The sequence below is a fragment of the Haliotis rubra genome, unplaced genomic scaffold (genome assembly GCF_003918875.1).
Source record: "Haliotis rubra isolate DU_JTF1 unplaced genomic scaffold, ASM391887v1 Scf1010, whole genome shotgun sequence".
Classification (NCBI taxonomy): domain Eukaryota; kingdom Metazoa; phylum Mollusca; class Gastropoda; order Lepetellida; family Haliotidae; genus Haliotis; species Haliotis rubra.
In genome coordinates, this window is record NW_025764905.1 from 144737 (window position 1) to 158457 (window position 13721).

Sequence of the window (13721 nt, forward strand, 5' to 3'; positions counted from 1 at the left end):
TGTTCTTTTCCTGACAGCTTCGACGTGACAATGGGGTACGAGACTCCCGACGGCCTCTGTAACGGCATCATGGTGGCGAGGCCGTGGGCTGACTTCATGAAGATTTGGTATAAGGAGTACAAGACATTTGATGACAAGGTCTGGGGTTACCATTCCGTCCAACTCCCGGCCAAGCTCGCACACAAGTACCCCAACCTAATCCACACAGAGGCCACCTCCATGAACCACCCAAATCCGGGAGAGAGCTTTGCGCTTCAGTATGGGGCAAAACCTTTTGACTGGCAGAATAAAAACTATGCAGTACATACCTGGATCCGAACGCAGTTGATTGCCCATAAATTGAACGCATTGTCAATAAGGACGTGGGATTGTGCAGCAGGAGAAATGTTTCGATATTTCTACTTTGGAGACAAGGCCCTTATACCACCCATTGATTAGTGCGAGTCTCAAGACAACAGTAGAGTCAAACATTATGTTTTACAGGTTTTAGTGAGTGAATTTAGTTTTAAGCCGCACTCAGCAATATTCCAGCTATATGGCAGCGGTCCGTAAATAATCGAGTCTGGACTAGACAATCCAGTGATCAACATCAGGAACATCAGCCAAGTCAGCAAGCCTGACCACCCGATCCCGTCAGTCGCCTCTTACCCAAGCATGGGTTACTGAAGATCAGTTGTAACTCGGATCTTCACGGGTTTTTTTCAAGATTTTAATAGATGAATGAAGCAAAGGGGGTTCGGGTGATCCTGGTGGGTTGGTTTTTCGTTATTCGTTTGACGTTATTCACTCTATACCCATCAGATCTATCAAATATAAGGTAACATAATATGTGTCTGTATCCAAACAACTGTTTAGTTATTTAGCTCTTATGGTATGTTATATTTGTTATCCTATATTTGATCGAATTGATGGACATAAACGGAATAACGAACCAGGTACAGGTAAACGTTTCGTTTTATGCCTGTAAAAGGAACATAGGTTTCAGTGTGCATGACCACAACACTGTAGATGTTTCGTGTGCAGCCTTTGCATAACGAACCTGCTGCTGGCATGCTATTCGACATTTGAAAAAACCGAATAACGGACACGAACCCGCTGCTAACTTCACTCAGGCATGTTAGGATTATCAGCTCCGGTACCATTCACCCCAGACAGCGAATGGGAGGTATCCAAAGAATCACTGTCATGTCAAACCCACATAGAACCTTTTGAAGAATATGTAGACTTTCAGTCCTGCAGCTGTTTGTCTTACCCAGAATCTCCCGGTGGGGTGCCAGGGCATGTTCCTGATCTGCCCAAGATATCAGAGGGTAGCAAACTAAGGGCACCGAGAACAGTGGACCCTTAAAAGCATATTTGTCATGGCGCCCTGTGCGTGTTCGGGCTCGCACTATAGGTGGACCTCGTGATAGTTATAATGTTATATACTCTGCAAGAACGTCAAACGCAAAAGTGGTTTTCCAATGTATACCTAATGTATTATACAAATATTCAACAGATTTACAATACGTTGTTCATTTGTGGCACAAGCTATTGTCATTCACCGAGGTTTATCATGACACACATGAAACAATCGAATGTCAAGCGGAAGGTCATGTTCTCGATGTCTTGCCTGGCTCCCATGGGAGTCCAGAAGTGTCTGGCATCGTCACCCCATGGGACAATCACATTACAAATTGTGGCCTGGGGAATGTTCACCGTCTCTTCCTGCAGGGCGTGTGCCAACTGTTGGAGGCTCTATTACTGTTGGTCTCACGTGACCACGGTCAGAAATGTTCCGGAGACCTGGGGGGCCATGGCAGAACTTGGATGTTGTGGCTCCTGAAAAGGCCGTAGTCAGTCTTGCCGTGTGAGGTCGGGCGTTGTCGTGTTGAAAAATGGCGCTTGTTTGTCATACGTATAATGGTAAAAAGGCGTGGCCGAAGAGTTGCATCTGTGTAACGTGCCAATCAATTGCCCTGGACGTGTACAAAGTCTACCGGTATGGGTGGTGGAGCCCATATCATTACACTACCGCCACCAAACCTGTCCACTTCCTGTTTGCAGTTTCAAAGCGTAACGTTCACCACGACGTCTGTAAACATGGCGTCTTCCGTCTGAGGGGAAGAGCGCACTGAGCCAAACATGTCTCCATCGCTGTTGTTGCCATCTTCTGTGTCCTTGACACCACGGACGTCGCAGTTGACCAGTCAGATTGACGCCTCCAGCTAGTCGTCTCGGGATATTCCCTGCGGCGCGCTGACGGTTCCCTACTATGTTGGCGCTATTCTACTGACACATTGAATCCCGGTACATGCAGATATGAGAAATTTATATTTGGAATTTGTGCCAGCAAAATTCTGTCAGATTTTTTACATTTCATAGTTTGCGTTTCTTATTTTGCAGAGTATATTATTTCGTATACTTGTGTGTTCATAAACGTATAACTCTGGATGTGAACAGGTAAATATATATATGTGTGTGTGTGTGTGCGCGCGCATGTATACATGTATCCTTGCTTTGCATGTATGTGCAGGCATGCATGTGTGGTGTATGAAGGTGATTTTGACTGTATATATGTACACATTGAGGGTATTTTAAATATATTTATTTATTATTTTCAGTTAATATATCGTAGATTTAGTGTTTTGTGTTTGCTTTCACATGGTTAATTCCCCAAGGGTACAAAACGATGCCTTCGTTCGCCATTATTGTTCTCTATTTACATTAACGACCTGGCGGTCAGTATTAAAATATGTAATAGTATATACTTGTGGGTGATGTCAATGATATAAATATTGGCATTATGTTGTATGCGGGTGATATTGTATTATATACTCCCCATCAAACGTTTAGACTCACTAGTGTAAATGTTGCCACCTACTTAAGTCAACTCTTCTAAACTAGATTTTGCAAAATTTTCCATACTGTTTAAAGGTACTGTTTACACATGAACTGATGTATTGTAAAACGTTCGCAACGTTGAAAAGATTATTGTCATGGGTTATAAAAAATGATGAAACTGAGTGAAAATTGACGAATTTGTAACAATAGTTTCCACCACAACACAGCTGTTCACATGCACGATATTTGCACATGCTGTTTAGCATGATCCTCGTGCAATTCATCTGCATAAAGTTTACAGTTGGTTCCCCAAAGTTAGTGTAGAAATTCATCTTCGATGTAACCACACCTATATGCATAACATATAGTGAGTGCTTTGAGTGTGTCTAAACTTTTGATGGGTAGTATATTATACATGTGTATATCATATTTGTATAGCGCCAATATCCAGCTCAGCTCAGCTGCTCAAAGGCGCTTCGTTTTCCCCTCTATCATTGGGTGTCAATCTCATTGTATTTTTCAATCTCAACTCCCTGGGGATCATCCAACATTATTGGCTCCCTCGGAGTATAAACTGCAAATTAAGTTGAACGTTTTTAATGAATGGTATGTATAATGCAAATGATGTAGATAGGAGAGAACTTGCCCTTTTGTTTGAAATCATTCGAGATTGATATCCACTTTTTAACTGACTGTGTCGGCGGTGGAGTAGCCTAGTGGTTAAAGCGTTCGCTCGTCACACCGAAGACCCGGGTTCGATTCCCCACATGGGTACAATGTATGAAACCCATTTCTGGTGTCCCCCGCCGTGATATTGCTGGAATGTTGCTAAAGGCGGCTTAAATTCACACCCACGCACTCATTAACCCGTGAGTTTCGTGTCGACGTATGTGTGTATATTTGCATGTGTGTGCATGATTGTGTAAGTAATTGGGTGTGTGTATTTGTGTGTGTCTGTGTGAAGGTCTCTCTCTGTGCAGGTGCACGAGCGTGTGTTAACGAATTGCGTGACTCAACGCCAGGCACTGAGCATCTCCAAATGTATTTCATTCTTAAGTTTCATTAAATGTTTATTCTACATAAATGGTTTTATGTTTTGTGTCTATACATATCCTAGAAATATATATAAAGAGTCGACAACGCAATTTACACAGACAATGACTCTCTCTCTCTCCCTCTCTGTCTGTCTCTTTCGCTCTGTCTTTCTCTCTCCTCTCCACACTCACTCTCCCCCTCTCCCTCCCCTCTCTCTCTGTCTCTCTGTCTCTCTCGCTCTGTCTGTCTCTCTCCTCTCCTCTCCTCTCTCTCTCCCCCTCTCTCTCTCTCTCTCTCTGTCTCTCTGTCTCTCTCGCTCTGTCTGTCTCTCTCCTCCTCTCCACACTCACTCTCCCCCTCTCTCTCCCCCTCTCTCTCCCCTCTCTGTCTGTCTCTCTGTCTGTCTCTCTCTCTCTGTCTTTCTCTCTCCTCCTCTCCCACACTCACTCTCTCCCCCTCTCTCTTTCTCTCTGTCTCTCTCGCTCTGTCTTTCTCTCTCTTCCTCTCGCACACTCTCTCTCCCTCTCTTAGATTCGTAATAGAGATTTATCCACCTTAAAGGTCACATGCAACCAAAAAATCAAACATAATTAATACACAATTATCACTTATTCATGACATATAATATACATTGCTGGTTATGAAAAAACATATAAACAAAATTATAAGCGTACAATCACAAATCAAAAAGTGCAATATTTTGTACTTGGGTTTACTTCCCAAAAAACGAAGCAGCGGGGATACCGAACCCAGTCAGAGCGGGTGGGTGTGCAATCAAGTGTAACGGCTGGTTCATTTGCAGATGCCCTCATGGCTCATTGTGTGTGTATATAGAGAGATGTTGGGTTTTGTAAATACATGCTCATTTTTTTGTGTATAACATTTTGCAATCAACAGACATCATAACATGTCATGTGTACAAGTATCACACCTGCCTGTCTGTGTAATTACATAATGTGACAGAAACCGAACTCGGGCCATAAATCAATGCAGTTGTGTATTGAATATTGTCATTAGCAGACAGGCAGGCAGACACACAGGTGTCAATAAAACAAGACATTGAGTTTTGTCTGTGACAACGACATATCTATATCACAGTTAGAAATTGTGTCAACGCTAAATAATGACATTGCTTTTAAGTATCGAACTGAGAAAGTGACTCGATAAGAAGAACGTGTGGTGAAATAGACAAATAAAATTATATAAACAGTTAATTTACTGTCATGACATATAAAAAGCTCGCGCCTGTGAGATATCAACAAAACATTAGAAAAATAGCTCACACCAAAGCCTTCACCGGGTACTCACCGGACAACCCGCTTCCAAGTTGCGCGAACCTATTTCACTGCTCACGTGCTTTGAGCGCAGCCCAGTTTTTGGAACCACTTGAATTCCCCCCCAAACATTGGGGGAAAATGAGTGAATCGTTTGAACTACGATTTCGCGCGTTTTTTTTCATCGCGCTGTTTTTCACTTTTATAAGTTGAATTTGAATTTTTGATGATTTGTTTCGGTAAGTCCATACCGAAAGTTTAGGTTTACGCTGCGCTCAGCAATATTCGAGCTATATGGCGGCGGTCTGTATACAATCGAGTCTGGACAAGACAATCCAGTGATCAACAGCATGAGCATCGATCTGCGCAATTGGGAACCGATGACATGTGTCAACCCACTCAGCGAGCCTGACCACCCGATCCCGTTAGTTGCCTCTTACGACAAGCATGGGTTACTGAAGATCAATATTCTAACCCTGATCTTCTCTGGTTAGAGAAATAAAGACAAATACACAGAGGGATGTACAGAGACAGGGATAGTCTGTCCCTGAGCCTCATTAGTTTCCCTACTGCTTAGCTCTTGGTGCAATACTAAAGCCCTACCCGTGAAGGTCCGGGTTAGAATATTGAAAAAAAAACACACTAAAAAAACACACAAAACAACAACAACAAAACAAAAACGGTTTGTGTGGTCTCTGGGAATGTTCCAGCTGTATCCGCTTGTTATTGTTATATATGTGTTGTGCTGATGTGTCGAAAGGTCTGTAGTACACAATCTGGGGTGTGTTACACGTTCATGACATTGTTACAGTTATTATTGGAATACACATAGAGATAAATTTCTAATAATATCGTTACAATCATCTATCATTAATATAGACGTTTGTTACCCAAGTCAAAACATTGGTTACACAACAGTCTCTTTTCCTGTTGACTGGGTTCCGTCCTATTGCCTAACTTAGTACAATAACCAGTCCAGAATTTTTAGACCAATTCGTATAACTGGATACATAAATATTAATCAGTATTATTTGATTCATCTAAGCACTTGTATATTGCAACACTAAGTTCCTTATAATCCTTGCAAACATGTCGTGCAGCGTGCTCTGTCGTACAACGAGCACTGGAACAGAAACCTGGAAATCGTGGAAATCTCAAAACGAGGCTCTGCCGCTGGAAAGGTTTGGAGGTCTAGTACGGACTTGATAATATATCAATCACATTGTGCATTACAGAACTACATTAAATAAGCTAAAAAAATACAAAACAAGTGTAACCAGTGAGCCAGGTATATTGTGAATTATTTTATGCCCTCATCAAACTGGGGCAGTCTGTGACGTCTTAGTTAAGGCCATGCTGCCTACACCTCGCCATAAAATATAGAAATACGATGTTATTAAAGTGTAAATTATAATTCATTTGTAAAGACCATTTTCTTATGAAACAAGAAATTGGAATTCAGTGTAACCATAGTTGTTTGTGATGTCTATTTTCACTTTCATACGAAACATACAAGTTGGAAGTGATACTAACGTCATATTACAATATCCATGTTCCGTTATTGTGCACGGATATCTGCCCGTTTCTATTGAAGTCATAAATCCAACCAAAGAGAACGATTTAGACGTCTCCTGTACAGGTTGCAGGGCATCTCTATACCATTATTTCCCAAGCGTCCTTGACAAATATCGGTACTTACATAGCTATAGTATGAGACCGAACAATAAAACCGTATTCCCATAGTGAGATCTCGCAAACGCGCAAAAGCAGCATTCAGTGCGTGGAGTTGCTCCAATCGGTATAGAGACAGGGAGGTACAGTAATCTACCAGTAAGCGAAAGAGTATGTTTTTATTGTAAAACTAGAGTCGAGAATGAGTGCCACGTTATTCTACATTGTCCACTGTATGAGAGTATGCGTCGGGGTTTATTTGAAAAGTGCAATTCTTTATGGCAAGACTTTAATAATGCAGACTGTGATAAGTTAGGTTTTATCCTTTCAAACATGATTGTGCTGTTTTTAGTGCTAAAGTATGCAAACTTATTTTAGATAAACGTAAAAGTATTTTACATGAAAATTGCTCTTAATTGTATTTATGTATATTTTAATTATCACTTTGTTTTATATAAGTCTCTCATAACTCCAAAGGAGTGGCTCAAGGTATTTTTGTATATACAGTATATATAGCTTTTAATTAGAAGTGAATTAGGCGTGAAGGGGCCTTTTTTCTGGCAATCGCTTGGAATCGCCCCGTTGAAGGACAGGTTGTGTAATGAACAAAATAAGACATTTTCAACAAAATAAATGCTTTATTTCAGGAGCCAGTATGCTTGTCTTTGTAGCAAGTAGCATACATACATAAGTCAAAAAAAGTACAGTTTATACTGTGAGCAAGTACAATTATTTGATTTTTCTCAAGCGAATTATTGATCTCCCCTAATGTATGACAATCGACTCGCTCCAATTCAAGCCGTGAACTCGCTAAGTTTAGTCGCCTCTAACTTTATTTACGGAAATAATTGTTGATAACCACCCTACTATTCCCAATTTGGAAAAGACCTGACATGCCACGTTTTTTCGTGGGATACATGGACAGAGGAAGTGGAAGGACTGGGCGTTACGGCCGGGACGGCAGCGGTCACGTCAGGTTAGCGCGTGTGGGCCGACGTGTGTTGTCGACGTCATGTCCGCTAGATCTGGAGCCAGTTTGAATATACTGCCGCTTATGCGCTGCTGACGGTTTTCCAGCTTCGTAGTTTCTTCACTGGGATTAGGGTCAAGAAATTCTTCTTCAAACCATTCGCTTTTTACTTCAAAAACACCAAAGATGCTGCCGAGGAAGAAATTGCCGATGTCCGACATGTTTGTTTACATGTTTGTTTGTCCCTTTATATATTATGAACAGATTAGGAATAAATGTAATTTTATGTATAACTACCAATCACATGATCTCACGATCCGTGCCACCAAAATAAAGAAGTTGACATCCATAAATTCTTGCCTTTAGATGTAAATTATCGACCCAGCACCAGACAATCCAATGATCACGAGCATCATCTACGCAAGAAATTACTATACATCCATGGTCTCAACATTCAGTACAGCCTTGTAGCAAGACCAGGTCCTAGATTTTCGAAGCTCTCTTAGCGCTAAAATAGTCGTAAGTTAACGTTAATGTATGGCACTTACGACTATCTTAGCTCTAAGAGAGCTTCGAAAATCTAGGCCAAGAACTGTAGGTACAACCTGCCTTATTGTCCTTGTGTGTTGTTTTACGCTGCAATCAGCAATATTCCAGTTATATGGCGACAGTCTGTAAATAATCGGGTCTGAACCAGACAATCTAGTGATCAACAGCATGAGCATCGATCTACGCAGTGGGGATACGATGACATGTGTCAACCAAGTCAGCAAGCCTGACCAGCCGATCCCGTTACTCGCCTCTTACGACAAGCATGGGTTACTGAAGACCAGTTCTAACCCGGATCTTCACGGGTATCAGACAAGGGCGTAGCTACCGTTATAAAAACAAGCCTGAGCTTACACATGATTGTTGCTAAAAAGGTTGGACAAGCCCTCAATATTATCTAAATATAGCTTTGCAACCTATCGGACTTACAAGAAAAAATTGGCATGCTACGTGCCTGGATCAACTAACCGAATTTTATTTAGGTGCATCAAAGAAGCCACTAAAGATGCACACAATTAACTGAAAAATGACTAATGTGAAAGATACAGGTAGAGGGCGAGTGTTGCTAGATACCTCAGATTGTGCCCTTTTGTAAGGTGTTTTAGAAGAGTTATATTTTAAGTTAGTCGTTTATGATATTTTAAGACACATCTATGTTTCTAACACTGGTTTAAGCAACACTTGTTTAATCTAGGGCTGGGCGGAACGGAAAATAGTATGGTTGGGGTATTGTGAGACAGACTAGCCCGGTTTTGGTGGGTGACCGAGATAAGAATACTGTGGTGTTGGTCATGAGGGTTAATGTTTGCTTTACACTGCTGTTATCTTTCTCGGTACTTTACCCCCGAAAGATAACAGCACTCCGAAGGTCGACCTGGTAACATTGATAAGGGACAGACTTAGTCAAGGGGCTGAGTTTCGGACATAAGGTGCCTTTGAACAAGAATAAAGAGGTGATTGAAAGCGTGATACAACAAGGGCGGTTACAACTTTTTGAGAGGGGAAAGGGGGTGGGTGGGGAGGAGGGGGCTGTGTGTGTGTAGAGGAGTGGGTGTTTGTGTGGGTGCACACTTCATTTTCACGATGATATAAAGGGTCGACAACTCAATTTACACAGACAGTGACCACCATGGATGTCACGATACAGGTGTCTCACGATACAGGTTTCTCACGAAACAGGTGTCTCACGATACAGGTGTCTCACGATACAGGTGTCTCACGATACAGGTGTCACACGATACAGGTGTCTCACGATACAGGTGTCTCACGATACAGGTGTTTCACGATACAGGTGTCACACGATACAAGTGTCTCACGATACAGGTGTCTCACGATACAATACGTATCTCCATACTGAAGCCATGATACGAAACGTATCTCGATACTGAGGCCATGATACCTAGTTATTAGTCTAAAACGTAATCTCGATAAAACATACTCTTATATTACATATTGCAATAAATAGCAGTATGATGGCTGGTGCAACGAAACGTATCTCGATACTGAAGCCATGTTAACATCTCTTAAATCGAGCCCTGTTCAGAGGCCATGATACGAAACGTATCTCGATACTGAAGCCATGATACGAAACGTATCTCCATACTGAAGCCATGATACGATACGTATCTCGATACTGAAGCCATGATACGAAACGTATCTCGATACTGAAGCCATGATACGAAACGTATCTCGATACTGAAGCCATGATACGAAACGTATCTCGATACTGAAGCCATGATACGAAACGTATCTCGATACTGAAGCCATGATACGAAACGTATCTCGATACTGAAGCCATGATACGAAACGTATCTCGATACTGAAGCCAAGATACGAAACGTATCTCGATACTGAAGCCAAGATACGAAACGTATCTCGATACTGAAGCCAAGATACGAAACGTATCTCGATACTGAAGCCAAGATACGAAACGTATCTCGATACTGAAGCCATGATACGATACGTATCTCGATACTGAGGCCATGATACGATACGTATCTCGATACTGAGGCCATGATACGAAACGTATCTCGATACTGAAGCCAAGATACGAAACGTATCTCAATACTACATTTTGATATTTTGCGCGTAACAAGGTGGCAACCTTATACCATAGCTAACCAGTCACCAAATATTTTGGAAGAGATTTCAAGAGAAGGGAAAACTGAACATCAGCCAAGTATCCATCAACCACTCACCAAGTCTAGTCACATTTGATGTTCCTAATAACAAAATAACAAGAGACAAATGTGTTAAGTTCACTTTAATAATGTCCTGTTTATATTTAACAATTTTTTATTATGAAATATTGATCCAACAGCAAAGTAATAATCGATATTTGTCAAAATCTAAATCGGTACCAAAAGAAATGAATCGTGTATCGTATCGTGCTAAATATGCCGGCGATGGACCTGTACTAATGACCACCACTTCTACACATAAGCTGATTCTTTTCTGTGGTACATCGATAGCTTGCGTTCGACACGACGTCATCAGACAATGCCAACGACATTACAGTTGTTCGTTCATATCAATAGCTGTCGCAATACCTGAGAGGAAAAGAGTGAGTGAGTAAATGAGTGAGGTTTTACGCCGATTTTAGCAATATCCCATGTATATCACCAGACATGGACTTCACACATTGTACCCATATGGGGAATCGAACGGTCTTCTGCGTGACGAGGGAACGCTTTAATCACATGGCTATACCACCGCCCAGTGCCACCGTGGCATTATCACACCAAAAGTACCGAACGCATGACATAGCTAAACCTGTATATCACATTCGTACTTCTCTCTCGTACGTCTCTCACTTAGACGTTGTTGTTGGACCTCTCTGCAGCCTTTCGACACAATCGATCACTATAGACTCTTGTCCAGGCTCACACAACAGTACGGACTTGAAGTCATGCCCTTCAATGGGTGACGTCTTATCTGTCTGACCGACAGCAATCTGTTGTCGTTGGCACTGAGAGATCAAATGGCACTGTAATCACATTTTGGGTGCAACAGGGATCAGTCCTTGGTCCAGTCCTGTTTGGTGTTGTATACTGGATATGTCGGAAGGATTACTACAGACCACACAGTTTCTCACCATGCCTACGCTGATGACACCCAGCTCCTGAAAGCATTTCATCTGTCAGATCTCTCCACGTCTCTTCAGTGCATCGCTGACTGTACGCAGGACATCAAGTGCTGGATGACAGGAAACATGCTTAAACTTAATGACACAAACACAGAAGCAATCCTCATTGGTACAAAGCAACAACTTAGCAAGGTCAAAACCGACTTCCTTACAGTCGCAGACGCTGACGTCAGATTCTCTGATGTTGTTAAGGATTTGGGTGTCCACATCCACTCTGCCTTGACTCTGGATGCTCATGTTAACCGTCTGAGCAGGACCTGCTACTTTCGCCTAAGATCCATTGGTAACATTCGGCAATACCTGACAACTGCTGCAACTCAAGCCCTTGTTCGAGCTCTTGTTACATCTAGGCTTGACTACTGTAACAGTCTCCTTTCAGGCCTTAGTTCTAAACTCCTTGATAAGCTTCAGAAGATCCAAAACACTTCCGCCCGCATCATCAGCAAGACTTCTAAACGTTCCCATATAACACCGGTGTTGAAAGAACTGCATTGGCTACCAGTTAGGGCCAGAATTGACTTTAAGATCCTCTGTCTGACATACAAGTGCCTCCATGGTTTGGCTCCCTCCTACTTGTCTGAACTCCTACATCCGTATGTCCCCGCACGCAACTTGCGCTCAAACACACAAAATCGACTGGTCATCCCATCCTACAAACTGAAATCCTTTGGACACCGATCATGCTCTTACTCTGCACCTGTACTTTGGAACTCTCTCACATGTGCCCTTAAAAGCTCTGACACAATTGACATTTTTAAGTCCAGACTTCAAACCCACCTTTTCTCAGTGTATTATGTATAACTTCATCTGTAAATACTCCAGTGTAAATATTCTGTAGCGCTTTGAGCATGCCTTAGGGTGTGGAAGGGGCGCATTATAAATATGCATTTATTATTTTTATTATTATAATTATTGTTGTCATACACTAATACAAAACAGAATAAAAACCCAGATCCAGTAGAAATTACGACTTTGCCACCGATGGTAAAGTCCACATCCAGTAGAAACTACGACTTTGCCATCGATGTTAAATCCACATCCAGTAGTAACTGCGACTTTGCCATCGATGGTAAAATCCACATCCAGTAGTAACTACGACTTGGCAATCGATGGTAAAATCCACATCCAGTAGTAACTACGACTTTGCCGCCGATGGTAAAATCCACATCAAGAATAACTACGACTTTGCCGCTGAGGGTAAAACCAGTTCTTTTGGAAAAACGGAACCGTCTCTGATAATGAATAATGGATAATGGGAAGCAAATACAAACACTGAAACACGCAAATACATTTCACATTCCCAATGCTATAACATGCACGGCTTCTGTTTTTCACGACTAAGGCACTCTATTTGTATGAGGTTTTATGTTACCGATATGGTCCTATCATATGCTGTCGGACATCGTACGTGTTTCGATAGTCGTAACAGTCACCGCTATAACGAGGTGCATCACACAAGCACTGTGGCTTGTTGTGGCTTGTTATAATAAATGCACATTTATAAAAATAATAAAAATAAATGCATATTTATAATGCGCCTATTCCACACCCTAAGGCATGCTGAAAGAATTTTTACCCTGGAGTATTTACGGTTGAAATTATCCATTGCGGCGTAAAGCTATACTCACTCACTACCAAACTGAAATTATATGGTATTCGCGGTAAACTTTTAAAGTGGTTTGAAAGTTATCTAGAAAATACATTTTAAATTTACAGTAGAAATTATAAGTAATATGCAGAGAAAAGATGGGTTTTAAGTCTGGATTTAAATGTCATTTTCTTTAAATATATTTTTTGTAGTGTTCCCAATGTGATGAGTACAAAAACATGACGAATACAAGCATGTAGAGGAATATGTGCACATAGCAGCTATTGGGCTCAATAGCGATATAGTACACTAAGTACATTTAATATCAATATCAGTGATATGTTTTTGTTTAATAGACATTCAGGGTTAAATTCAGGGATGAGAGGAAACCATTTGGCTAAAAAGATTTCAACATTATTATTTCTTCTGGAGATGAATGATTCAGTGGTAAATATGTCTTTCAATATCCTTAAGTAATTATAAACTTTTGGAATTGTTTGTTTCAAAGAGCAAGTGTAAATATATCTCTTAGCAGATAAGATTATGTGGTTCAGTAATGGGTTCTTACCTAAAAAGCCAAACCAGATCAAAGATTTTGTCACATTAAGTGTTTGGATACGTTTCGTAATCCACTGATCAAGTTTCTTCCAGAAAGTTTTCGTTTCA

At 41.3% G+C, this 13721-nt stretch overlaps 1 protein-coding gene across 1 annotated transcript in view; it reads left to right on the forward strand.

Moving 5' to 3' along the window:
* The window catches only part of LOC124269166, a 44179-nt gene extending 42356 nt beyond the window's left edge, over positions 1–1823 (forward strand). The window contains exon 4 of the mRNA XM_046704182.1: positions 18–1823. Within this exon, the coding sequence (XP_046560138.1) occupies positions 18–438 (421 nt within the window). The 3' untranslated portion in view covers positions 439–1823. The remainder of the gene's footprint in view (positions 1–17) is intronic.
* Positions 1824–13721: the final 11898 nt, after the last annotated feature.